Source organism: Neovison vison, chromosome 13 (assembly GCF_020171115.1).
Source record: "Neovison vison isolate M4711 chromosome 13, ASM_NN_V1, whole genome shotgun sequence".
Taxonomy (NCBI): Eukaryota; Metazoa; Chordata; class Mammalia; order Carnivora; family Mustelidae; genus Neogale; species Neogale vison.
The window spans coordinates 84,893,255-84,920,014 of NC_058103.1; the positions used below are offsets into that span (position 1 = coordinate 84,893,255).

The following is a 26,760-nucleotide window of genomic DNA, read 5'->3' on the forward strand; positions in this document are numbered from 1 at the left end:
CACATAGCTATCTTCTACCATGCACCAAAATTCTAGACTCCCAGAAGGAAAGGTGCTCAGCACAAGCCACACTGTACAAATACTTCAGTCACAGTGAGTGCCCTTATCAGTGATAGTGGAAGGAACTCTAGTGAAATCTAAATTCCCAGAAGCCAGGCAAGGACCAACTTTGTAAGCAAGCCTTTCAAAGGATAGCAGTTAGGCCTGTTATGTTTGCTCTTTTCTATACATTCAGTAACTATCTCACAGGAAAAACTGACATACTTTCACTTGCAAGAAGACTCTTCAAAATTCAGAAACAAGCATTTAAAAAGAAGACATAAATAGAGTTGCTGTCTGAGAAATGGCTAATGCACTCGTGTTAATAAACTCATATTTAATTTTCAAGAGTTTTACTGTAAAGTATAATGAAAATATGTGAAAAACAAAGGAAAACTCAATTTGGTCTCAATGAACTTGGACTCTTACTGTTTCAATATAAAGAGGGCTCTTTCAGTACTGCTAGCAGCAGAGCTTATACATGCCCATATTACAACTGGTTAGAAAAAGACTTCACATAATACATACAATTAGGCAAAAATAAAGTTGACAAGTCACTTGGCATTAACAGTTTGGACATGAACTTTAGAAGTAAAAGGTAAAGAAGGCATTACAACATCATGTTTATGCAGATAGTTTTCTTCTGCTAGTATTTTGGGGATATAAGAGGAAACTTCCTTTTGTTGTTCTCGCCACTTGAGTATATTCTCTGCCAGTTCTTCTGTCTCAGTCACCAACATATCCATTTTTGCTAAAGCCATACTCTGTAGTGTTTGAAAGAAGGGGAAAAGAGGAGAAATTACATTTGTCATCAATATATCATTATTATATCATAAATGGTTATGATACCAAAAGTGCACACCTGACCTTTTCTACCCCCTTAATACAAAGGCGTCTTAAAATTGTGTCCTCCCGGGGTGCCTGGTCGCTCAGTGGTTTAAAGCCTCTGCCTTTGGCCCGGGTCATGATCCCAGGGTCCTGGGATTGAGCCCCACATCGGGCTCTCTGCTCAGTGGGGAGCTTGCTTTTCCCCCTCCCTACTCTCTGCCTGCCTCTGCCTACTTGTGATCTCTGTCTGTTAAATAAATAATAAAATCTTAAAAAAAAAAAATTGTATCCTCCCTACTTATTACAGAACATGCTTTTTCTTTTTCTTTCTTTCTTTCTTTTTTTTTTTTAAAGATTTTATTTATTTCTTTGACAGAGCGAGATCACAAGCAGGCAGAGAGGCAGGCAGAGAGAGAGGAGGAAGCAGGCTCCCCGCTGAGCAGAGAGCCTGATGCGGGCCTCGATCCCAGGACCCTGAGATCAGGACCTGAGCCGAAGGCAGCGGCCTAACCCACTGAGCCACCCAGGCGCCTGAACATGCTTTTTCTTTATAAATTCACCTCTTCTTTGTCTTCAATTATCACTTCAAAGCAGATGACCCATAATCTGTATTGTAAAACCTACCCCCTTCCTAAAATTCAGACCCATATTTGTCTACTGAGTATCTCTACCTGAGTGTACATTTAGTATCACAAACTTGATTTTATTGCAATTCAACAATGATTGAAGATTTACTTTCTGTGGAAGGCGTGTGAGAAAACAAGGTCATTAGCTTTTTTTTTTTTTTTAAAGATTTTATTTATTTGACAGAGAGAGATTACAAGTAGGCAGAGAGGCAGGTAGAGAGAGAAGGAGGAGGAAGCAGGCTCTCTGCTGAGCAGAGAGCCCGATGCGGGACTCGATCCCAGGACCCCGAGATCATGACCCGAGCCGAAGGCAGTGGCTTAACCCACTGAGCCACCCAGGCGCCCGGTCATTAGCTTTTTTGATTTCTTGATCCTACTCACCCTCAAGTCAATGCTAGTTACTTCATTACTTTGGATGTGTCTCTTGTCCAAAGAGTAGACACATTCTAGAAATTTGACGTCCCAAATCTCAAAGTCTATATAATCTTTTGTTTTCCTATGCTTTAGATCTTTTATCTGAATGCTTGTATTTATTCTCCAAGTTTCTCTGCCTTTGGTTCATTTGCCTAGTCCTCTAACCTACAGTTTATCAAACTTTAATGGGTGTAGGAATCACCTGAGGAACTTAATAAATTATAGATTCAGAATCTGAATGTCTAAGGTGAATGAAGTCTGCATTCTGCATTTCTAACAAGCTTCCAGGTGCTGCTGAGCTCTCTGCCCATACTCTGAGTCACTCAGTCTCTTCTACCCAATATTGTCTCCATTAAAGTGTAATTCTGATCAAGTCACTCGTCTGTGCCCTTCTCTAAAAACAAACCAAACCAAACAACCATTTAAACTGTTGAATGTTCCCCAGTATTCAAAAGTCTCAACTTCTCAGTCTGGTTTTCAAGGCATTCCATAAATTAACCATGATTTAATCTCCCTTTCAATACCTTTAAGGATCAGCCAAAGTGGAGTACGACTCCTCCCCCAAACTGCCAACGCTAATTTTCAGGTCTTTCCTCACATTGCTGCTTTGGACCAAACTATTCTTTTTGATACAAATTTCGTTGATTTTTCAAGCTTCAGATCACTACTAACTACTAACTACTATGTAAAACTTTACTGAAGGGGCAGCTGGGTAGCATATGCCTTCAGCTCAGGTTATGATCCCAAGGTTCTGGGATCGAGCCCCAAACTGGGCTCCCTGCTCAGTGTGGAGTCTGCTTCTCTCTCTCCCTCTTGCTTGTGTTCTCTCTCTCTCTTTAATAAATAAATAAAATCTTAAGAAAATAAAATAAAAACTTTACTGAAGCATTCTTACCCCCATTCTACTCCCTATCTCCCTAAAGTAGAAACAATCCCTCCATTTTCTTTGCTTAATAGACAGGACCTTCTTTGTAATTCTCTACTATATCCACTGCACAAAAATAATATTATAAAACGGATAGTATCTTAGAGCTCACTAAACCTTGAGAATTTGAGGGCAGGGACTTGTCATATCTGTTTCTCTCTCCTGATAACTATGGCATAACCCCTTGAACAATAAAGATAACACATATTTATTAAATATTAGAATAAAACAATGTAAAATGACTTCTAAAAAAAGCTCTAAAAAGACACTTTAATTTTAAAAAATAAGTCATTTAAAATATTAGCTATCAAAAAGTTAAACAAAGGGGTGCCTGAGTGGCTCAGTTGGTTAAGTGTCCAACTCTTGATTTTGGCTCAGGTCAGGATCACAGGTTTGTGAGATCAAATCCTGCCATCAGGCTCTGCACTGGGTGTGGAGCCTGCTTAAGATTCTCTCTCTCTGCCCCTCCCCACCTTCTCCCTCTCAAAAAAAAAAAAAAAAAAAGATTAAAGCAATCACACATTTGAGATTCTAGTATAAAAGAACTAAAGACAGCCAAATGTAATGTGAAGTAGCTGAGATACTTAACTTCTACTGTTAATACTCACCATTTTCTTTAGATTTTCATCCAAATGAGGGATATTTTTAATTGTTTCAAGATGGTTTTCCAATCTTTCAATGAAAGTTACTGCCAATTCCAGCAAATGTACCATACAGCTAAAAGAGAGAGAAAAAAGTCAACTATTTTTTTTTTTTTTTAGTTTGTGTTCCTTTTTTTTCTTTTCAACCAGGACTTTTAATATAAGAGAACTACAATCAACCCAGTAAGCCAGTAATAACCTTTCTGCATTCATGGAAATACCAGTGATAAAAATGTTATTTTCTTTCACCTTAAGCAGAAATTAGCTTGTCATCCATACAGAAAAAGAGACAATGCTAATTTGGTACCCAACCAAATATGAGACAAAACTTAATGTTAGTAATTTTCTCATATAATTTTCCTAGATTAAATCTCATTCCATTTCAATCTACTCATTCTCCATGAAGGGTGAAGATAATAAAGATAAATGTACTTGACTGAAACTGTCTACAGCTAAAACCACTTTGAATCTTCACATTTGCAAAATGCTTTAAAATCATTACTCAGTTCTTCTGATATATATAATGTATAATATATACATTAATGGTATTTTACTATACTGAATAGATAACTGAATATATCCACAAGAACGGAATTTTTACATTTATTCTTTTACTACAAGATAACAAATCTGACATTTAAGAGAGAGGTACTGATTTGCTAAGGGTCAGCTAGTGAAGCACTGGTGGAGAAAGTTAGCAATCAGATTCCCAAAATGTTTGCTTCTTTACTGTTGTTTTTATTGTACTTGTGATACTTGTATGAGGAAAAGAGGAACAGAAAGCATCCCCATTCTATGGACTGGGAAACTGAGGCTAAAACAAATCATTTGCCCAAGGTTTTGAGGCGTACAAACAGCAGAAATGAGAGAACTCATGTTTTTTTTCTTTTAGCTGACATGGTTTTCATCTCTCTCTGCCTACACTCCCTAAGAGAATTTTTACATATAGGTACGATTAACACAACAATAAGCTTACTTCATAGAAAATGGTCTATACATGATAAAAATAATTTTTATCCATCTTACTAGATGTTATTGATCTAATTTCTTTCATTGAATTCATTATATCATTCCCAAAATACAGTGGGCAAAAAGAATGCCTTTCTCTTCACCACAGCTTAACTCTTTAAAAGCAGAAGATTTTCTTTCTGATTGTATGTATCAGCATTAAAAATAATGATAACAGATATAATCACTATATATTGTTTAATAAATTATGCTATGAAATAACTATTAAACAAAAAAAAATAAACTAAACCCTCAAGAAATATGTGTAACCACTAATTTCAACTCTTTAGTTTAACCTGTGATAAACAGCTTCAATAGGCAAGTTTTCCTGGCACGTGGGTTTCAACAGTCTTTGCCTGAGGGACCTCTTCTCTTTTAGCACTGCTTCCAAATGATTATTCATGCTTTGCAGAGTATGACACTTCTGAGCTATACAAACCAGAAACCATAATTACAGTTAGCAATATGACAAGTTTTAAAATCACTAATAATTTTTTTTGCTTTGGTTTGACACTACCAATGTCAAAAATTAATCCATTTCCCCCTAAGCATCTCCCCTTTGCTCTCTTTAATATCAAAACCAGTTTACTTTCAATGATTTTCTTTCTTTTTTTTTTTTAAGATTTTATTTATTTATTTGACAGAGATCACAAGTAGGCAGAGAGACAGGCAGAGAGAGAGAGAGAGAGAGAGATGAGGAAGCAGGCTCCCTGCCAGGGCAGACAGCTCGATGTAGGACTCGATCCCAGGACCCTGAGATCATGACCTGAGCCGAAGGCAGAGGCTTAACCCACTGAGCCACCCAGGGACCCCACAATGATTTTCTCTTATTTTGCTTGCTGACAACCAAGTCCAGTGCTAAATTCTTTGTCTTCATTATTCAACTCTATATCTATTTAGGTTTTTATAGCCAGAGTCATATTCTTCACATAAAATCTTTTCTCTGCCTCTAACATTCTACATGAAATTAAAAAAATGAACATATCTTCAAGCTATTTCTGATTATTTCAATATTTTGACCACAATTCAATTAATGCTGCCAACTGATTCTTTTTTTTTGAATCATTCTTTTTATTTTGAAAAATTTCAAACTTAGAGGAAAGTTTTATTGAACTCCCACATACATTTCACCTAGACCCACTGTTAACATTTACCTACATCTTTCTTTCTTCACATACTCAATACATGTATTTTTGCTAACCCATTTGAGAGTAAGTTGTCAACACCAAGAACTTTCACCTCTAAAACTTCAGCATGTATTTCCCCAAATAGGAACATAATCTTACGTAACTACAAATATCAAATTCAGAAAATTTAACATTGGTACAATACTACTAGTATTTAATACAGTCCATATTGACATATCACCAAGTAACTCAATAATGTCCCTTATAGCAAAATGAATTCATAATCAAGTATTCAATCCATGACCACATTGTACTTTGGCTGTGGAGTCCCTCTAGTTTCTCGGAATCTGGAAAGTTCTTCAGCCTTTCTTTGTCTTTCAAGCTTTCAATTTGAAGAGCTCTGACCTGGGTCACTTTTAATGCTATTTGCACTACAACCAACAGAACTTCTATTTGAGCACAGAATATAAGATTTTATTAGCTTTGGGCTAATACCTAAGAAAATTATGGTATATTGTAATTTTATTGCCTGGTGCTTATCCAAGGTAATTCAAAAAAAGCTGAAATTCCAATGACTACCCATTTCATCAAATTACTTACCCAAAAAGGAAGGATGAACAACATCTGCTGTATCTTTTTCTAGTCTTAAAAGTTCAATTTCCAAGTTTTTCTACATTGAGAAGAAAAATAATACTTAGTTTATGTAGAATGTTGCCTGAAAGCTTAAACTTTAGTAAAAAAGGCATAGTCTCTAACCCATGAATATGGGGGGGTGCACAGGGAGAGGAGGATTTGTTATGAGCCCAGGGAATTTACTGAAGATTTTCATTTTGGTATTGAAGCTGTACTGCTGCTACTGCTACCTACTACTGCTAACTATTACTATGACTATTACTACAAAGAAGTAAACACTTACCCAGTTATGTGCTAGACAATGTTCCAAGTGTAAGAGAACTACTGCTGGAATCAATTAATTTTTTTTTCCTGTACTAGAAACAGAAAGTACAAAGTCCAGGGGCGCCTGAGTGGCTCAGAGGGTTAAAGCCTCTGCCTTCGGCTCGGGTCATGATCCCAGGGTTCTGGGATCGAGCCCCACATTGGGCTCTCTCCTTGGTGGGGAGCCTGCTTCCTCCTCTCTCTCTCTGCCTGCCTCTCTGCTTACTTGTGATCTCTCTCTGTTGAATAAATAAATAAAATCTTAAAAAAAAAAGAAAGTACAAAGTCCAATATAATATACCTGGTAGATTTCAGCTTGAATCTCTGTGATCTGCTGTAGTCTGGAGAAGTTTGCAAAGTAGGAATCTGATTTCTTGGATATATTTAACATCTCCTATTGGTAAATGAACAGAGAAAGTAGCAGTGTGTCACAAAGTTTCTGTGTGCATTGGAATAGCACCCCCATAGGCTTAAAACATGAGGATTTATTTATTTATTTATTTACCTACTTACTTATTTCTAAGATCTTATTTATTTGACACATAGACAGAGACAGCGAGAAAGGAAATATAAGCAGGGAGAGTGGAGAAGGAGAAGGAGGCTTCCTGCAGAGCAGGGTGTCCAACACGGGGCTCGATCCCACAACCCTGGGTTCATGACCTGAGCCAAAGGCAGACATTTAAGGACTGAGCCACCCAGGTGCCCCAAACATGAGGATTTATTACGTCCAACACAGCCCTTGAAAAATGAAGTACAGAGAGTAACAGTAGCAATGTATATTCCTCTTTTTAAAATACTATCTGCGCACCCAAGTAGCTAAGTGGATTAAGCGTCAGGCAGACTCTAGATTTTGCCTCAGGTAGTGATCTTGGGGTTCTAAGACTGAGCCCCACATTATGTTCTGTGCTCAGTGTACAGTCTGCCTGGGATTCTTTCCCTCTTCCTCTCCCTCCTCTCTGCACCTCAGTCTGTGCCTGCTCTCTCATTCTCAAATAAATAAATATACTTTTTTTTTTAAAAGATTTTATTTATTTAGGGGCACCTGGGTGTCTCAGTGGGTTAAAGCCTCTGCCTTCGGCTTAGGTCATGATCCCACGATCCTGGGATCGAGCCCCGCATCGGGCTCTCTGCTCAGCAGCCAGTCTGCTTCCCTCTCTCTCTGCCTACCTCTCTGCCTACTTGTGATCTGTCTCTCTGTCAAATACATAAATAAAATCTTTAAAAAAAATTTTTTTTAAATTTTTATTTATTTATTTGAGAGAGAGCAGGGAGCCCAACAGGGGGCTTGATCCCAGGACACTGGGATCATGACCCCAGCTGAAGGCAGATGCTTAACTGAATGAGCCACCCAGGTGCCCCTAAATAAATCTTAAAAAAAAAAAAAAAAAGTAAAAGAAAGAAAGAATTATGTTCTTTAAAACAAAAGGCACTAAATATTCACTATCACAAATCTTTTGGCCAAATATTTAAAAAATAAGAAAACAAACAAGACTCAATCACTTTGTCCTATTTCCTCAAGTACTATGCACAATACAACTGCATTAGTAACAGCTGATAAGGTTAAGAAGGATGAGCTTGAGGTTGATGGAGAATTACCTCTACACAAATCAACAAAACCTAGCCTCTGACCTTCCTGGGGCTAAAGTCAAATACTTTCCCACCACGGAATCATTTATCTGATTCATTCAATGACCTCTATTGGCTATAATTCATTCATACTGTCTCTTTTCACATACTCACTCTCTTAAAGGAATGTTTTGTCCAGGTGGAATTATTCTTCTAAAAAGCTTACTCCCTCCTTTTATCCTTTAATTCTTTTATTTTTTAAAGATTTTTTATTTATATATTCAACAGAGATCACAAGCAGGCAGAGAGAGAGAGAGAGAGAGAGAGAGGAGGGAGCAGGCTCCCTGCAGAGCAGAGAGCCCGATGCGGGGCTCGATCCCAGGACCCCGGGACCATGACCTGAGCCGAAGACAGAGGCTTTAACCCACTGAGCCACCCAGGCGCCCTATCCTTTAATTCTATGCAAAATACTGCTTGCATATATTGCCTCCTTAAATTGCAGGTTACTTCAGAATAAGAATATTGTTCATCCTCTGGCTTCATCCACGAGTTTCTATGTATCCTTTTCTTCTTTTCAAGAATATTAGCACATTTAGAGATCTTTAGAGATCTTATAGGAAAAAGGGTGGGAGAGGATAGTCTATGAACTAAATGCAGCCCACTGCCGATTTTTGTACAGCCCATAAGCTAAGAATGGTTTTTTTAATTTTTTAAAGCTGGGAGAAAAAAATAAAAACAGTATTTTGTGATACACGTCCAACATGAAATTGAAATTTCAGGATCCAGAATAAACTCAACTGCACCCATTCATTTACTTATTACCTCTGGCTTCTTTCACACTACAATAGACAAGATAAAACCATATTGACCTAAAAGCCTCAGATACTTACCCTCTGGTCCTTAATAGCAAAAATTTGCTGACCAATGACAACCGATTTTATTGGCATTCATTGAGTTAGGCTGTAGAAGACTGAAGGATGGATGGGAAGGAAAAGCTTTCTAGTACTAACATATATGTGGAAAGAAGGGGAAGAAGAATCTGAATATGTAGTTTCCTACATAAGTGTAGAAGATCTTGATGGCTATGATAAGCAATTATAATGCAGGAAATTCGAGTAATTCAAGGCTTCGTGGTAAAGAAGTAACATGATGATATATATCTTAGAAATTTAAATGGGGATGGTAAGGAAAATAAAAATAATTAGGCTGGGGGGCAGTAAGGAATGGGGAGTGACTAATGAATATGGGGGTTTTCACTGGGGTTGATTAAAAAAAATGTTTTGAAAATAGTTGCACAACACTGTGACTGTACCTCATGCCACTGAATTGTACACTTTAAGAATGGTTAACATGGTAAGTTTTATGAGTATTTCACCACCAAAAAACCCACGACTGGGGCACCTGGGTGGCTCAGTCAGTTAAGCATCTACCTTGGGATACAGCCCTACATTGGACTGAACCTCCCATCAGAGTCCCTGCTCAACAGGGAGTCTGCTTCTTCCTCTGCTCCTCACCCTGCTCATGCTCTCTCTCTCTCTCCCACTCTGTCTCTCTCTCAAATAAATAATAAAATCTATTTTAAAAAGGGCAAATCCTGGCTGATATGGGGTACCAGGGATAAAGTCAAGTCAATACTGACTCTGAGGATCCCTAGTGACGGGACAGATAGATATGCCATTCAATGACGGAGATAACACAAGTTATTTTACTGATGGCAAAATCGAGGTTTGGGAGAGCAAAGCACGAGTTTAACTTCATTCTATAAATATGTATCATGGCTGAAATGAGGATGAATCTAATCTACTGAATTCCCATCATATCAGCATAACTTTTTTACTCTTCGTTCTGCTCTTAGGTAGAAGATCAATGAAAAGTAAAACATCTCCCATTCCTCATCGTAACTTACTCGTAGTCTGGTATCTCTTCATCACTCCCTGCGTATATGCTAATCTTAACTGAATACATGCAAACGAGTAAACTGTTAGGTTCAACAGCACGGTAATGGAGCTTAGCCAAGAACATGTAAAAGAAACCAATGGAAAAGTGAGAACATTCAAGGGAGAGCCAAAAGGAGAGAGGAAAGAAAGAGTAGCCAAATTTCTCTAATTCTAACATTTGAGGATTGTGACTTAACCTTGTATCTTAAAAAAAGGAAAAAAAAAAAAAGGCAAGGATTGGGGACTACAGAAAAGTTCTTACTGTTGACTACTGCCAATATATATTATACACTTTATATGCCAGTAGGGTAAAGGGACACCGAAAATGAAAGGATCCTGATAAAGGGAGTCTGTTTAAGGTATTTCTGTTCATTCTGTTGCTAGGCACAAGAAGATGAAATCTAAGACTTTTATGTATAATATAAAAATCCTGATAACACTGTGTACAAAGTACATATATGTATAAACTTGTGTTTGGGAGCATCCTTTCTTCTTTTTTGTCCTTTCTACTTTATACTGAATTCTAGCTGAGGGACATTAAAAGGGAGGCAGTATAGCAGAGAAATTAAAAGCAGAGGCTTTAAAGTGGGGGAGGAGATACAGAGGTGGGCAGGACACACTGAGAAAATTATATATATATAAATGTATATATTTATACAGAATTTATATAGAAAATTTATATATAAATGTATAAACATACATATAAATAATGTCTACATATATCTCTATATAGTGTATATGTATGTATTCGATCGACCTACCATAACTCACTAAAGCTTGCCAGAAAAATAGCTAGGATGTAAGGCCACTAAAGTAGTCCTAGGGCATAAACGAAAACAAATACCCAATTTATCTCACAGAGCGTTAGCTATACTTTCTTCCACTGAATCATTCCCCAATGGATAGATCAAAACAAAACACAAACAAGTTATGTTTTCTGGAAGAGTTGCATTGTTATCACAATTTCAAGCATCACTTGATTTTTTTAAATGTACATGGGATGATGCGCACTTAAGGGATAGGCTAAAGAGATCATATAACATCATTTTGAAAGAACCAATGCTAAATCCTCCTAATAAAAATAGGTCTTCATATGTAAAGTTTGCTTGAAGTAATATCATACTACAAATCTGTAAGGTTTCCTCATTGGGACTAGTTGTGTAGTAAGATTGTAAAATGGTCTTAAAGAGATTTTAACCTGTAGGCAAAACAGGTAACTGTCCAGTTAGTGCTACTTAAAGGACACTAGACAAGGCTCTTCACAACAACTTCTACCCCAACAAATACCTGACTTATCAATGTCAAAATTCTCTTAGGTGTTTATTTCTTCTACCAATACACTCTAGAGGGTAAGTCCCAAATGTCTTACAGTATGTTTGCCAAATTACTTTGTTACAGAACTAAACAATGTAAGTGAGACTACCAGGCGATTTGGTAGGAAGAAAACAGGAGGTAAGAGAAGGTGAGAACTGGTGGAGTTCTGTAGTTATGTTCTGCCTACTTTCCAATGCATTAATTTGTAACCCCTCCCACCCCCAATCCTTAAGATCTGGTTACTAGAACCTCCGTTAGTCTACAGGAATTCTTCATCAGAAGTTTAAACTTTTTCAAGATAGTGTCATAGTATCACCTATCACAGTTCATCCCAGAGATGATACAATGTGTCAGAAAAGGGAGAACACTGTGATCTGTTTCACTGGTTGAGTGACCTTGGGTAAATTTCTTGCTCTTCTTACGCCTTAGTTTCTTCATTAACAAAACAAAACAAAACAAAAAACGAAACAAAAAAACCTTTATTTCAGAGAGAGAGGAGAGAGAACGCACACGCGCAAGCGAGGACGGACAGAAGGAGAAAATCACGAAGTAGACTTCCTTCTGAGCGCGGAGCCCCACACGGGACTCCATCCCCAGGCCCTCGGCCGAAATCAAGAGTCAAGAGTCTGAGGCTTAACCAATGGAGCCACCCAGGCGCCCCTTTACATTCTTCATCTTAAAAATTAGTGTACAGTAGGGGCGCCTGGGTGGCTCAGTGGGTTAATCCTCTGCCTTCGGCTCAGGTCATGATCTCAGGGTCCTGGGATGGAACCCCACATCAGGCTCTCTGCTCGGCAGGGGGCCTGCTTCCTCCTCTCTGCCTGTGTCTCTGCCTACTTGTGATCTCTGTCAAATAAATAAATAAAATCTTTAAAAAAAATTAGTGTACAGTAGGGGCGTTTGAGTGGCTCCGTCCGTTAAGCCTCTCACTCCTGATTTCGGATCAGGTCTTAATGTCAGGGTCGTGGTATGCAGCCCCAACCTCCTGCTCAGCTGAGCAAGGAGCCGGCTTGAGATTCTTTCCCTCTGCTCCTCCCCACCCTCTTTCTCTCTTTTATCAATCTATCTATCTTTAAAAAAACAGAGTAAGGTACAATTCTCTAATGACTCTTCTAAATATCCTCCATCATGTTCATACAGCTAATCTCTGCGGATGATTTTACCTTTCTACTTTTCCATTTCCTTTTTAGTGAAAACCCTCAACTTGCTCGTTATCTCAAAATTTCTTTCCCTCAATCTCACTTTCCCCATTCCCTTGTCACTTCTGCCACTTGGATTCCATTATTCCCGCGTATCTTTAATTTCTCCCTCTATTGGCTCCTTTCACTTTGGCATATTAACATGTTCTTCTTGCGGAACCTAAAACTACAACTAAAAAGCTGGGACTAATGTGCCTCTTCTCTGATAATTACTCCCCTCCTGCATTCACCTTCCAAGGTCTTCCTGGTACTTCTCAACATTTTTTAAATGTTTTTTTTTTTTTTGCCTTTAAAGTTGTGTGCTTTCCCTGAAGCTCTCCTTTACCCAGCATCTCCCGCCCCGAATATGTTTCAATACCTCAAACAAGCGTTTGGGAGCGTTTAACACTTAATCGTATTTCCTAACCCCGGCACCCATTACTATACAGAGGCGCTATCACTGGGTGAGAAAAAGCAGGAGAAGACTGATCTTTATTATCCCTCAAGAACTGACCGAGGATAACTCGCCCGCGGACACCTGAAACATCCTCTGCTCCGAGCCCCGCTTTCGCACAACCACTACAGAACCCTCACTACAGTTGCCTGGAAGGGCCTCCATTGGCCTCTACTCCACCACAGCCCCCACCCAGCACCCTCACACACAGGCCCTAGCCCAGCACCACCACCTCACAGCCATCTTCTGTCTCCACCGCCGGCACCCCCTTAATGACGCCATCGCCGTCCACGCACCTGAGTGACCACCCCCGAAGCAACTAAATGGCCCAGCAGTAGCCCGGCAGCACTCGGAGCGGACGCGGGATCCCAAGGGTTCGCAGCAGCCATGGCTGGGACCCACCTCCTCGGCTCCCGCGATGAGTGAGTGGAACGCAGAGCGACCGCGCGGCGCGGATCGATGACGTCACTGGGCGGTTCCGCCCGGGTGGAAGCCCGGGGAGCTCATCCCGGGCGAGCGCGGGCCGCGGGTCTTCCCTTGCTGAGCCGGCTGTGAGCTGAGGGGTAGGAGACGAGTCCCGCGCTCCCTGATCATTTGTAGGCTCTAGCGGCATCAGGCCTCAGAACAGCTGTAAAACTTGTTGGGCGTGGTGGTCGGGCTGTTCTTCCCTTTCTTCCTTGCCACTTTTAGTTGGTCCCCAAGATCTAGGAGTCGGCAGGAGGTGACAGCTTGGCCAAAAGACCCAGCCGAGAGGCGGATGGGGTGGCTGGGTGCCTGGACTGAGCGGTGACAGCTGCGCTTCCTTCCTGCAGGCACCTGAGCCGCGGTCCTAGGATGGGAAACAGTGCCCTCCGCGCTCATGTGGAAACCGCGCAGAAAACTGGTGTCTTTCAGCTTAAGGACCGTGGACTGACCGAGGTGAGACTGGGAGGGGACGGACCAGGGAAATTAAAGGGAGAGGGACTGCGGGGGTGGCGAAGTTAATCGGTGAGGGATTCTTCGCGCTGTGAACCCCTTTCTCCAGTTCCCCTCAGAGCTGCAGAAGCTGACCAGCAATCTAAGGACCATCGACTTGTCCAACAACAAGATCGAGAGCCTACCGCCTATGATTATAGGGAAGTTCACTGTGCTGAAGAGCCTCTCCTTGAACAACAACAAACTGAGTACGGCTTTTGCGCCTGGGAAGCATTTGCTAGTGATCAGCTGTTAAGAAGGGTGGTTTTCTCTTACAAGCTGATTTTTGTTGTTATGAAACCGCTCTGAGAGCTCAAGACACAGAGTGCTTGAAGCTCTCTTGTAATTACATCTACACGCCTCCTCTGGTGTGTAATGATTGGTACTGGCTTAATTTGGACTTGAAAGGGAAGACCATCTTTGGGATGTAATGTAAACAGAGCTAATTTTGCAAATTTAAAAAAGGGGATGGAGTGGGAAGGGGGAGCCTAACAAATCCCACAAAATTGCTGTCGGATTCTGCAGAGGTCCTTTTATAAAAGGAGCCCAATATATACATAAATGCTTTCTTGTATTTTGATGGCACCCTCACTTTCTGAAGACTATGTTGGTAAAATGCAATACTTAAAAATGGCACAAAATGTTGGAATTTAATTGATTTTTATTGATAGGAGGCATATAAGGTGGCCATGTAGTTTTTCTAGACTTTGTCTAAGGTGTGTCTCAGCTGTATCATTTAGGCTTTTAATTTTTTTTCTTGTCAGCTGTTCTTCCTGAGGAGTTATGCAATCTGAAAAAATTAGAGATGCTAAGCCTGAACAACAACCACTTGAGAGAGCTACCATCTACCTTTGGGCAACTGGCAGCCCTCAAGACCCTGAGCCTCTCTGGGAACCAGCTTCGAGCACTACCACCACAACTCTGTAGCCTCCGGCACTTGGATGTGGTGGATCTCTCCAAGAATCAGATTCGGAGCATACCTGACATAGTAGGGGAGCTTCAGGTCATCGAACTCAATCTCAACCAGAACCAGGTCTAGAGCTTAAGGGCTTTTTCTTAAATCGTGTGGGTTTACAGTCTTCTGTAATTCGTTCTTCTCTAAACTGTAGTCATGGAGCTGGGTATCAGAGGCTAGATGAGCAGTAAAGTCTATGGGCTGGACTATTTCAAAGCTCAAAGTGCTATCGAATTAGTTGAGACACTGTGTGTGTGTTGCATAGGTGTTTTCAGGAGAGTGGGATGGGTAATGGGGTAGGATAATTTCAAAAGTTAAACTATTTCACAAATCTTGAAGAATTCAGAGCCTCTTCAAATATGCCTCTAATCATCTTGCAGGGAGCTATGTCAGGTAGAGTGGAAAAGAGGCTTTTTTTTTTTTTTTTTAAAGATTTTATTTATTCATTTGACAGAGAGATTACAAGTAGGCAGAGAGGCAGGCAGAGAGAGAGAGGAGGAAGCAGGCTCCCTGCTGAGCAGAGAGCACGATGCGGGACTCGATCCCAGGACCCTGAGATCATGACCTGAGCCGAAGGCAGCGGCTTAACCCACTGAGCCACCCAGGCGCCCCAAGAGGCTTTTTTTTAAAAAAAGATTTTATTTATTTGACAGAGATCACAAGTAGGCAGAGAGGCAGGCAGAGAGAGAGGAGGGGAGACAGACTCCCTGCTGAGCAGAGAGCCCAATGCGGGGCTCCATACCTGGAACCTGGGATCATGACCTAAGCTGAAAGCAGAGGCTTTAACCCACTGGGCCACCCAGGCGCCCCTAGAAAAGAGGCTTTAACTCGTAAGTTTTTGGAGTTCGACAAGACAGATAATTCATTGTCCCTTTATTGACCTCTTTCTCAAGCATGTCCTGCTTTTACTGAAAATTCATAACTGACAGGCTTTCTGGCCCATTTCATTGTTGGACAGCTTTAATTGAAATATTTGAAATTGGTTTCCATTACTTTGGAAGCTCTTTGTTAATAAGTATCTGGAGAAATAATCCTTGGTCAAGACGTAAGGCTTAAATGATGAAACATTAAACATAGTGAGACTAAGTGGCCTTTTTACTGCATACAGTTCTAGATTTGCATAGTCCAATACAACCACCACACATGGGTGTTAAAATTTAGATTTAAATGTGCTATGGTGAGAGCTGTGAAGTGTGTAAACCTGGTGATTCACAGACCCCTGGGGCTAAAAATACATTATATGTTTATAAAAAATAAAAAATTAAAAAAAATTAGATTAAAAAAATTAAGATCCGTTTTTTGCCACTAGCTATATTTCAAGTGCTCAAAAGCTGTATGTGGCAACCATATTGAACCACAAAGATAAACATTTCAATCACTGCCAGGTTTTATTGTATAAAACCATTCTAGATTGTAATAATCTTATATTGTGATAAAATTCAGTCTGTCTTTGAGATTGCCTCACCTTTTCTGTGAAAGTGGATATTCTTTTCTCTTTCTTTTTTTTTTTAGTATTTATTTTCTCATGAGAGACAGAGAGAGAGAGAGAGAGAGAGAGATGGAGGCAGAGGCAGAGAGAGAAGCGGGGCTCAATCCCAGGACCCCAGGATCATGACCTGAGCCACCCAGGCACACCCAAAAGTGGATATTCTTGTATGTTGAATTTTTTGGGGAAAAAATTGTGATTATTTGAAATAAACTTACAGAAAAACCTTAAGAAGTACTAATTTCTCAGTTACCCCATTCACCTACGCTGCTGCCCTATTATCACTGGTTCTGATTTTAGTGTGCACCACGTTAACCAGAAGAGCTTGTGAAGACATCACTGGGTCCCCACCCTCCACATTTGTGATTCATTAGGTCTGGAGTAGGGTCTGAGAATTTACATTTTTAAAAAAGATTTTTATTGGGAATCTTGGGTGGCTCAGTTTGTTAAGTGTCGGCCTTTGGCTCAGGTCATGATCCCCGCGTCCAGGGATTGAGTCCCAAATTAGGCTCTTTGCTTAGCAGGGAGCCTGCTTCTCCCTCAGCCTGACCCTTCTCCTGTGCACATGTGCACTCTGACAAAATCTTTAAAAAAAATTGTTTTTTTAGAGAACACACGTGCATGTGCACACACAAGCAAGGGGGAGGGGCCGAGGGAGAGAATCTCAAGAAGACTCCCAGATGAATGTGGAGTCCAACATGGGGCTCCATATCAACCCTAAGATCATGACTTGAGCCAGAATCAAAAGTTGGATGCTGAACTGACTGAGCCACCCAGGCGCCCCTGACAATTTATATTTGTAAAAAGTTCCCAGGTAATGGTCTAAGATACCAGGCAGAGTAAATACAATGTGATGACTTGGAGAATTTAAAGGGCAAAAGAGGTGAATGAATCAAAGATTAATTGTTCAAGGTCCTAAAAGAAGAGTGGTGCTACTTAGTGGATAAATGGATATCAACTGAGTTGATTATAATGGTGACTCATCCCAACCGAAATGTTTTACTAAAAATTAGACACACAGGAAAAAATAGACGGGAGCAAATATGAATGTAGATAAAGATTTTCAGGTCTTAACAGAAGTGATAGCTTTAAGAAAGGATGAGCTTTTAAGGAGGAAGTTTAGGAAAAAGGTCCAATATTAAGTATTAGACTGCTGCTTGAAAATGTCCATGGGGGGGCGCCCGGGTGGCTCAGTGGGTTGAGCCTCTGCCTTCAGCTCAGGTCATGATCTCAGAGCCCTGGGATCCAGCCCCTCATTGGGCTCTCTGCTCGGTGGGGAGCCTGCTTCCCCTCTCTCTGCCTGACTCTCTGCCTACTTGTGATCTCTCTCTCTCTCAAATAAATCTTTTTTAAAAAATGTCCATAGGAACAAGGGGTGGGGGAGCCAAAAATCAGAAATAATTCAAAAGAGAAGTCCACTATTTAGGTACAAGAAGGAGTTTCAAAGAAGTGGTAGATGGTAATCAAGTCCAATAGGGAGTGAGGACAGTGAATCCTTGACTTTGGCAGTATAGCAGCACTGCAACTATGTACACATAAAAGATTGGCAGTATATTAAATGCACCAAAACGTTTATGGTGGCAGATTAGAGGTAACTTTTTTCTTTAAACTTATTTGACTCTCAAATTTTCTGTAATCAACAGTACTTTTATTAGAACATTTTTGTTTCTAAAAAGCCACTGGTAACCTTCAAACAGCATCTTTTTTTCCAAAAAGTGGAGGAGGAGTAACAGAAGCTAGATAGCACAGGCTTTGGGAATGAGTAGGTGGTGAGAAAATGGAGGTGGTAAAAGAACTAGGACAAATGGTCAAGTTTTTGTTTTAATTTAGTAAAAAAATATATGTATATAGTAGTGCTTTTGCTTTTTCATATGAGTCTTTTGTTGTTCAACAGATATCACAGATCTCAGTAAAGATCTCTTGCTGTCCTCGCCTTAAAGTTCTTCGCCTGGAAGAGAACTGTCTTGAGCTCAGCATGCTTCCACAGAGCATTCTCAGTGATTCCCAGATCTGTCTGCTTGCTGTGGAAGGCAACCTTTTTGAAATAAAGAAACTTCGAGAACTGGAAGGATATGATAAGGTATGTATCAGTGTACTTCATCATTGTTCCAGAGAGGACAATGGTGAAAACTACATGAACGTTTATAGCTACAGGGTGTATGTATAATCCTGTTTATGTCAGCAGGATTTGTTCCCCATTTTGGAGGTGGATTCTAAAAATTAGCCAAATGGTATTGTGCCAAGGTAACTTTTCTTCCAAGTAGCTTATTGTAAAGCATTTTTGTCTTTTGATGGGTGTCCTCTTAAAATATAAGGGAAAAACCCAAAGCTGTGTGCTTTAAATCTGCATTTAGAATAGGTCGATTTTGTAGGAAATGAAAAAGACCATAGCCAATAAAATCCTAAATGGAAAAAATCACAAAATCCCCATTTCAAAAAAAGGCTAATATTTTCATATACCAAAATACCATATTCTTCTTTTATAATTTTTTAGTACATGGAGAGATTCACGGCCACTAAGAAGAAATTTGCATGATGTTCTCCAGGAGCTCGGGAAACTTACAGGACACTGACATAGAATCTCTTGCAATCTGGCTGAATCAGAGGCTCCTGTTGTGAAGGATTATCTGCAGTATGGAGATGATGCTCCTGCAGATAATATTTCTGTGATCTTTTTCCTTTCCAGGGCTCGTCTTAAGCAAGCTAAAAAATCAAGGGACAGTGAGAGTCCTCCATTTTGAGTCATGGGTAGGATAAAGGACAGTGTTGATCATCAAAACCATCATTAGTCTGGCTTTAAGAAAATCAATAGCTCATTACTATTTACACAATGAAGGATGCTGCTTGGTAACAGAACCACTCCATATCACAGCTTGAAATTTCATGTTTAGTTTCGGTGTATGAGCGCTTTCAGAAAGTCAGTTGCCATTCCACCTGTGTTAACATTTCATATTTTTATGAAATTTAAATAATTTGTGAGAGGCTACCATGGTTAATCTAAGGGCTTATGATTTTATTTCAGTCCATCAGTTCAATTTCAGTGTTTATACTTGGAAGTTAGAATGTACATAAATATGTGACTGTCTTGATTAAAAGTGTACTGTGTCAGAGAAAGCACCAACACAACACTAAGAGATGTTCCCCAAGGCTGCAGTAGCAAATTTTTTACTATTGCATGTGCCTTATTGGTAGGGGGCTCTGAAGAGCTAAAATCATATATGCAAAACTTGTAAGATACAAAGGGTTGTCATAATCAAGATTTTCCTGAAGCTTTGTTAGAAATAATCTTATTTCTGATAATCCTTTTCCCTTTTTGTATTTATAATTCTAATCAAATTACCTATCAAAACTACTGCTACAATATTTTAAAATAACCTATGTTTATAAAGTTTATTCTCGGGATGCAAGAATACACTAAATAAAGAATTTTTAATGAACTTCGGCTGGAGAAAGGGTTAATCCTTCAAAGGAAGAAGGCAGGATTTTAACTTGTATGTGGCCCTTTGAAAGTAAACTGATTAGAAAGAAATGTTTCATGTTCTTGTTAAAGTGCAGGAGTACTGAAATGCCTTCATGTGACTGATAAATACCTTGCAAGTACTGGAACAATGCTTATTAAGAGAAACTAAAAGTACAAAGGTAGATGACTTCTGGTTGTTACTGACATGAACATTTTGGAAACTACCACTCTAATGTTCAGAGATTTTGTATTTGCCAGGGCAATTTAGCATGTATTGTCAGTTCTTGTTTTATAAACCTAGTTTAACCATTAAGTCAATAGATCACAACAGCTTCGTGTTTATATGCGTAAATCTCTCTGACTTGAAATCTGATCCGGGTATTCCATATTTCCCATGTTATTTTCTGTTTCTCACCATAGGGAGGGATGGGCTGCCAATTTATCCTTAGCAACTGAGTTTTGCTTTTTGTAAACTTCAATGCTTAATCTTTTGGTCTACTAAACAATGTTTCTCTAGGTTGTTTTTTTTTTTAATCAGTGCTTAACATCTAATAAATCAGAACTTCTAAACTAAATAACTTAAATGTCCCCAGACATTTAATTATTATTTGGAGTTAAAAATATCCCCCATCTCTGAGAATCAGTGACTGCTAGCTTTCACAACTTGAACCCAGCCTTATTTCCAGATACCCTTTCTTCACTCTCATTTTACCTGCCCAGTCATACCAGATTATTCTGCTCCTTAAACCCACAGTGTGCGCCTCCCCTGTAATTGCCTTTACATTGTTTGCTCAGTCAGGAATGCCCTGTCTCACTAAATGTGCTCCTTCTATCTAAAACTCATTTTAAGTCTAAGCCAAATTAATTGCTCCCCCATCTGTTCTGATAGCACTATATTCATCTGTCTCTTGCTAGAATGAGCTACCTGTGGGCCTGAACTATGTGAAGTAACATGCCCAGATTTATAAAGCACAAGTATTGACTCACCTATGAGCCAACATAATGAAGTTGGTTAACCTGTGTGTGGTCTGGAGACCCATATTTGTTTGGCCACCAACCTGAAGTCACCCACATTCTTTTAGAGCCTGGTTAGAAGTCAGTGTAGTATATTAAGATCATGGGCCTTGGAGTCAGAAAGATCCTGGTTTGAATACACAGTCTGTCATTTACTAGCTTTGTGAATTTGAGCAATTTATGCTCATCTGTAATATGGACAACACCTCCAACCATTCAGGTTAGAAGGATGTAGTAAAAAGATGCATAAAGGCATTTTAGAAGAGTGCCCATGATAGAGTAAGCAATCAATAAACGGTGCCATTTATTTCACCTGTACGGCATTAAAATAGAAGTTAGCGAGTCATATAAAAACAGGAGGCTTAGAGCAAATACATTAAAAAGGATGAAAAAAAATGACTAAAGAATAAAGAACTTGAGTATCAATCTGAGAAATACAAATCTGAAAAAAAAATACAAATCTGATTAGGAAAGTAACTGGGATAACCTGGAATTTTGATAAGACAGTGACCTAATAGAGAAAATAATATTTAAAGAAACTAATTCTAAGTGCAATTGAATATAGAATGTCTGCGTTAAGAGGAGATTCATAATTCACACATGACATGAAAAGATCTAAGTTGAAGTGTGGTAACAAGGATAAAGGAAGGGACACTTGGGTGGCTCAGTGGGTTAAGCCTCTGTCTTCGGCTCAGGTCGTGACCCCAGGGTTGTGGAATCAAGTCCCACATTCTGCTTCTCATTCTGCCTGCTGGCTCCCCATGCTTGCGCTTTCTCTCTCTCTTCTGACAAATAAATAATATTAAAAAAAAAAAGTAAGGAGGAAAGAAACAAGCATAACTATCACGGATAAATACCACTGTTATTATAGGACTGGAAACTTGAAGAAGGAGCTTAGTGTTAAAAAATTAAATTGAGGGCAATACAATTTTTTTAAAAGATTTTTATTTAATTAATTAATTAATTTATTTATTTGACAGAGAGAGATCACAAGTAGGCAGAGAGGCAGGCAGAGAGAGAGAGAGGAGGAAGCAGGCTCCCCGCTGAGCAGAGAGCCCGACGCGGGACTCGATCCCAGGACCCTGAGATCATGACCTGAGCCGAAGGCAGCGGCCCAACCCACTGAGCCACCCAGGCTTTATTTGACAGAGATCACAAGTAGGCAGAGGAGGGGGACAAGAAGCAGACTCCCTGCTAAGCAGAGAGCCAGATGCAGCGCTCAATCCCAGGACCCTGGGAATTATGACCTGAGCCAAAGGCAGAGGCTTAACCCACTGAGCCACCCAGATGCCCCAAGGGTGATACTATTTTTGAACTCCTTTATTATAGGTTAGTGTTATGCTCAAGACTACACAAGTAAATGACTAAAGCGAAATTTGAAACAGGTGGTCAAACTCTAGAGCTTGTGTTAACTACTTTCAGTTACTACCTTTCAAAAGTACTGGAAACAAGTTTCCACACAATGTTACAAGAGAAAATCAGAGAAGGCTTTAAGTCAACAGCTTGTATTTCTTGTGCATTATGGACCTAACTTCTATGACCTCATCCCTCTTCTTTTTCCCTTTCTTTCTTCCTCTTGGAGGCATTTGTAACCTGGGATCCACAGATAGGTTTTTAAGACCCACTAATGCGTGATTTTTACTTATGCGTGATTCATGTTTATGTTTATTTCTCTGCAGAGATAGGCTAAGTTGTCTTTCATCAAATTCACAAATGGACTCTTGACCCCAAAAGAGCTCCACCCAAGAGAGGACAGCAACTATAATTTATTAAGCTCTTGCATTTATTGGGTGCTGCTCTCAGTTCTTGACATGGCATCACCACACTGACTTTTCATGACAACTCTATGGAGGAGGAATTATTAATCCTCATTTACAGACAAGGAAACTGAGGCATAGAAATGCGCTTACAGTCTCAGCAAGTGGCAGAGTATAAATTCAGATAGTTGAGTGCCTTAACTTACACTTCTAACCAATTTTACTGTGGGGGCAGCATTTTGGTATCCTCAGAACTACTGCCTTTAGCCATAACATGAAAAACATTTTAAAATTTCGGTATATCACAATCCCTAATGTTTTATACTTTCTCTCTTTACACATTTACCACCACCTGCCAAACTACTCCTTTTGGCATGGAGCATTTCTATTCCAGAGAGCCTGACTGAATCTCATTCTAAATATTTTCCTCGTCAGCCTATGGAAGTCCTCGTGTTAACAGTACCTTCACTAAGCGGGTTGTAGTTCTAGTGCATAAACATCCTTTCAATCATTAGTGTATTAAAGCTCAAATAAGTAAGAGACTAATAATAATTAAAATGACCCTCATGACAAATCGTAGGAAGAAAAGTCCTGTCAGTATTTCCAATTAAAAAATGGGAAAGGTGCTATAAAGGCAGCTTTCCATCAGAGTGCTTCTTGATTTAAGGACCTTTGCTTTATTCAGTTTGTTAAGAGCTGATGAAATTTTTGCCCCCCAGCCCCTACCAAATAGTCACAGAAACATATTACCTATTTGAAAGAACAATTCCACCAGTTAGTTATAAAATTTAATTGTAAAGATCAAGCAGTGGTATTGGTCAAACCGATCCACATTAATAGCTTTGAAGTGTGCAGATACTACTTCTTAAATAAAGGTGACAAATATCAATCAGATTTAACACTGTTCAGGATCTAAATAAATGTGATTCTAGACATAATTCAATCTACAAGGCTAACTGAATGATAGTGCAATCATCAATAATTAAACCAAAGGCATAATTTTCCAAATCACTTTTAGTTAAACAGAATAAAGTCTAGCTTTTTTAAAGTCTAAAGCTATAAAAAAACTCAAGGCAATCTAACTATTTTTCTACCTGAGATCAAAACAAGTTTCTTTTTTCCTATCTAAACATAATTCTTGACATTGAGGTAAATCTGAATTCACGTAATATATTTTGTCAAACTTTTCCAAAAAAATTTTAAGTCCTGCTTTAGAGAGAAATTCTCATGTTACAATACATATTTACATATTTTTTTCTCCCAAGACTAATAACAAATTTACGAGGTTAATAGGTATGTAATGGGACCATGATACTACTAATGTGAAAATAAAAAGTCATTCATTTATACAAAGTGTTCCTGTATTGTGCAGTGTGAAATGGGATCACTGTCTATGTATATACATAAATCAGCAAATGTTCAGAAACTAAGCCCACTTTGAAAAAGTGATTCTATTTTTTTGGAGCAGAGGTTGCCAAGTTGTAATGTATAACAAAAATATTGTGTATAAAAGCTCCGAAACCAAGTAGTAGCCTAAACTGGCAATAACTGCAACTTAAATTGAAAAATTAAACCCCACTAGATCTTTACTGTGGCTATGCAACTTTTGCTTTGTGGCCTGCAGGTTTTACTGAGGTAACAACCTCAAATCTCTTGCCTCTCCTCCTTGTGCTCACCCCCCCTGCCTCTAGCTTCCTTCTTCATGGCTGATTTGGCAATGCTTCCAAATCTTGAAAGCAAAAGAACCTGCTAAAGTAAATGAGGAAGATGAAAAGTAATACTATATATAATGTATAAAAACCAATCTAAGACTATGAACCAAGGGACAAAAAATACTAGAAGGAAGTCTGAGCAGTAGTATTCCCTCAAGGGAAAGAGATCATAAAAGAATAGGGGGTCTGTACTCCTGGCCCTTCTTGCACATTATCTCCTGATTGAGAAGAGCATGGAACCAAAATGTTAAACTCTGAAAAGGTAATGACTTTGAAGGAAGAGCTAGAGACGTGAATACACGATAAAGAAGTACAGCAGCAGTGTTAGCTGTCAATGAGTTTCTTTGCTCTGGCATTGGCAACATCAATACGATCTTTGTTGGTGTCAGCCTAGGGGGAATAAAAAAAGGTATCAGCATTATGTTACAAGGTAAGTTACTCTAATAAAAGTTGAATTTCATCATCTGGAGTAAATGACACACTGAGAAAATTCAGGAAGCATGAAGTTACATTACAAAACTCATTTTCAGGGGTGCCTGGGTGGCTCAGTTGGTTAAGTGACTGCCTTTGGCTCGGGTCACAGACCCGGCATTCTGGCATAGAGTCCCACATCAGGCTCCCTGCAGTGTGGAGGGAGCCTGCTTCTCCCTCTGATCCTCCCCTCTCTTCTGCTCTCTCTCATTCACTTTCTCTCTCTCAAATAAATAAATAAATAAAATCTTAACTCATTTTCGGCAAGAAAAGAGAGAACATGAAATTCATTTGGGAAAATGGAATATAAACATGACAAAGGTGTAACAGAAGAACCTGTCAGTATTTCATGAATTCTGTAGTATGTTTTCATAGTTTAACTGGGATGCATCTTATAATCAATGGCTTTTTCGATACAATGAAATTAAAAATGCTTTCTGCTATAGATGTGGACATTATGGGAATTCCCTAAACTGAATCATAGAATCTTATCTGAGACTACTCTAGGTTTAACCCAGAAAGACTGAAAGAACTCTCCCCAAGAATTTTTAACAGATTTATTACCATCCACATCAACATCTGAACTAAAAAGATGGGTAATACGTTAAACCCACAGGATGCTCTAAAAGCATCTTATGAACGACAGTTTACTTCCATGAAATCCACTGTTAGGTGATTTCAAAAAAGCCAAGCTTAAAAACTCACCCCATTCTTTTTTTTTTTTTTTTTTAAGATTTTATTTATTTGGGGCGCCTGGGGGGCTCAGTGGGTTAAGCCGCTGCCTTCGGCTCAGGTCATGATCTCAGGGTCCTGGGATCGAGTCCCGCATCGGGCTCTCTACTCGGCAGGGAGCCTGCTTCCTCCTCTCTCTCTCTGCCTGCCTCTCTGCCTACTTGTGATCTCTATCTGTCAAATAAATAAAATCTTTAAAAAAAAAAAAGATTTTATTTATTTGACAGAGATCACAGGTAGGCAGAGAGGCAGGCAGAGACGGGGGTTGGGAGGGGAAGCAGGCTCCCTGCCAAGCAGAGAGCCTGATACAGGGCTTGATCCCAGGACCCTGGGATCATGACCTGAGCCGAAGGCAGAGGCCTTAACCCACTGAGCCACTCAGGTGCCCCAAAACTCACCCCATTCTTTAAGGGACCCTGAGATTTTTAATGAAATAACAATAACAAGAATGGCTTTTAGACATGGCACATCCAAACACTGAACCCAACTGCATTTTCAGTATCTTTTATATCACGTGAAGTTTAAAAAAAAAAAAAAAGCAATTCCATCTTTTCTTTACTTACAGGATCCCATTTTGTGTGTCCACTCCACAAGAACCATTCTGCAGAACTGATTTTCACTTACTGACTCATGAGATGAAGATTTAGGAACTTACTAATTTTTTAGTATCAAAGTAAAACTCCAAAAACTAACACGTTCATTCAGGGGGGAAAAATATAGCCCTTCCAAAGGTTAGAGTAGACTCTAAGGTTCATGTGTGAAATTTTAAATAAAACCACTCATTCTAAGGTCTTGGTTTCAAAATGAACCAACTCCCATGAACAAGAGATAGTAGGACCTGGCTATAATTTTTCAGTATGTTCTAACTGCCACCTCATATCCTGTGAGGACAAGATCTTCTCTTATTGTTCCCCCCAAAGTATCAAGCACAGATGTCCAGTACTAAAACACTGTGAGTGTCTCAAATTCCTGAAGGAATTTTGAAGGACCATTTACCTTTTCTGTGATCCGGTCTATTTGTCGGTTTTGAGCCTCGATCTCATTGCCCATGTCCAGGGCCATGTTCTTTAGGTTTCCTAGGATACTGCCCACTTGAGTCAGGTTCTCTTCCATCTCATCTTCTCTGGCATCATTAGTTATACTATCCCAAAAAGACAGTTAATTCAGCTTTTTGGTGAATTATAAAATGAAATAAATCTGGGTTTAGTCTTCATAAAAATAAGTAA

General features: G+C 39.4%; 3 protein-coding genes across 7 annotated transcripts in view; 1 reads left to right on the forward strand and 2 right to left on the reverse strand.

Moving 5' to 3' along the window:
- Positions 1 to 361: 361 nt before the first annotated feature.
- Positions 362 to 13,417, reverse strand: HAUS2 (HAUS augmin like complex subunit 2). 3 transcript variants are annotated; one of them, XM_044230809.1, is made up of 6 exons: positions 13,290 to 13,417; positions 6,846 to 6,938; positions 6,209 to 6,278; positions 4,778 to 4,910; positions 3,441 to 3,549; positions 362 to 803 (listed from the first exon to the last, which is right to left on the reverse strand). In XM_044230809.1, exons 1-6 carry the CDS (start codon positions 13,380 to 13,382, stop codon positions 594 to 596), a joined length of 708 nt encoding a protein of 235 aa, XP_044086744.1. In that variant the 5' UTR covers positions 13,383 to 13,417; the 3' UTR covers positions 362 to 593. The 3 variants fall into 3 exon arrangements, with proteins under 3 accessions (XP_044086744.1, XP_044086747.1, XP_044086745.1); XM_044230812.1 differs by lacking the exon at positions 13,290 to 13,417 and adding an exon at positions 13,054 to 13,204; XM_044230810.1 differs by lacking the exon at positions 6,846 to 6,938.
- Positions 13,418 to 13,467: 50 nt separating this feature from the next.
- On the forward strand, positions 13,468 to 20,423 carry LRRC57 (leucine rich repeat containing 57). Its single transcript, XM_044230513.1, has 6 exons — positions 13,468 to 13,556; positions 13,806 to 13,911; positions 14,018 to 14,156; positions 14,712 to 14,980; positions 18,283 to 18,468; positions 18,883 to 20,423. Exons 2-6 carry the CDS (start codon positions 13,828 to 13,830, stop codon positions 18,922 to 18,924), a joined length of 720 nt encoding a protein of 239 aa, XP_044086448.1. The 5' UTR covers positions 13,468 to 13,556; positions 13,806 to 13,827; the 3' UTR covers positions 18,925 to 20,423.
- A 2,971-nt stretch (positions 20,424 to 23,394) lies between these two features.
- Positions 23,395 to 26,760, reverse strand: part of SNAP23 (synaptosome associated protein 23) — a 42,360-nt gene continuing 38,994 nt past the window's right edge. For all 3 annotated transcript variants that reach the window (XM_044232484.1, XM_044232485.1, XM_044232486.1), the window contains 2 exons: positions 26,531 to 26,675; positions 23,395 to 24,721 (listed from right to left, as the gene is read on the reverse strand). In XM_044232484.1, coding sequence (XP_044088419.1) covers positions 24,656 to 24,721; positions 26,531 to 26,675 — 211 coding nt within the window. In that variant the 3' untranslated portion in view covers positions 23,395 to 24,655. The remainder of the gene's footprint in view (positions 24,722 to 26,530; positions 26,676 to 26,760) is intronic.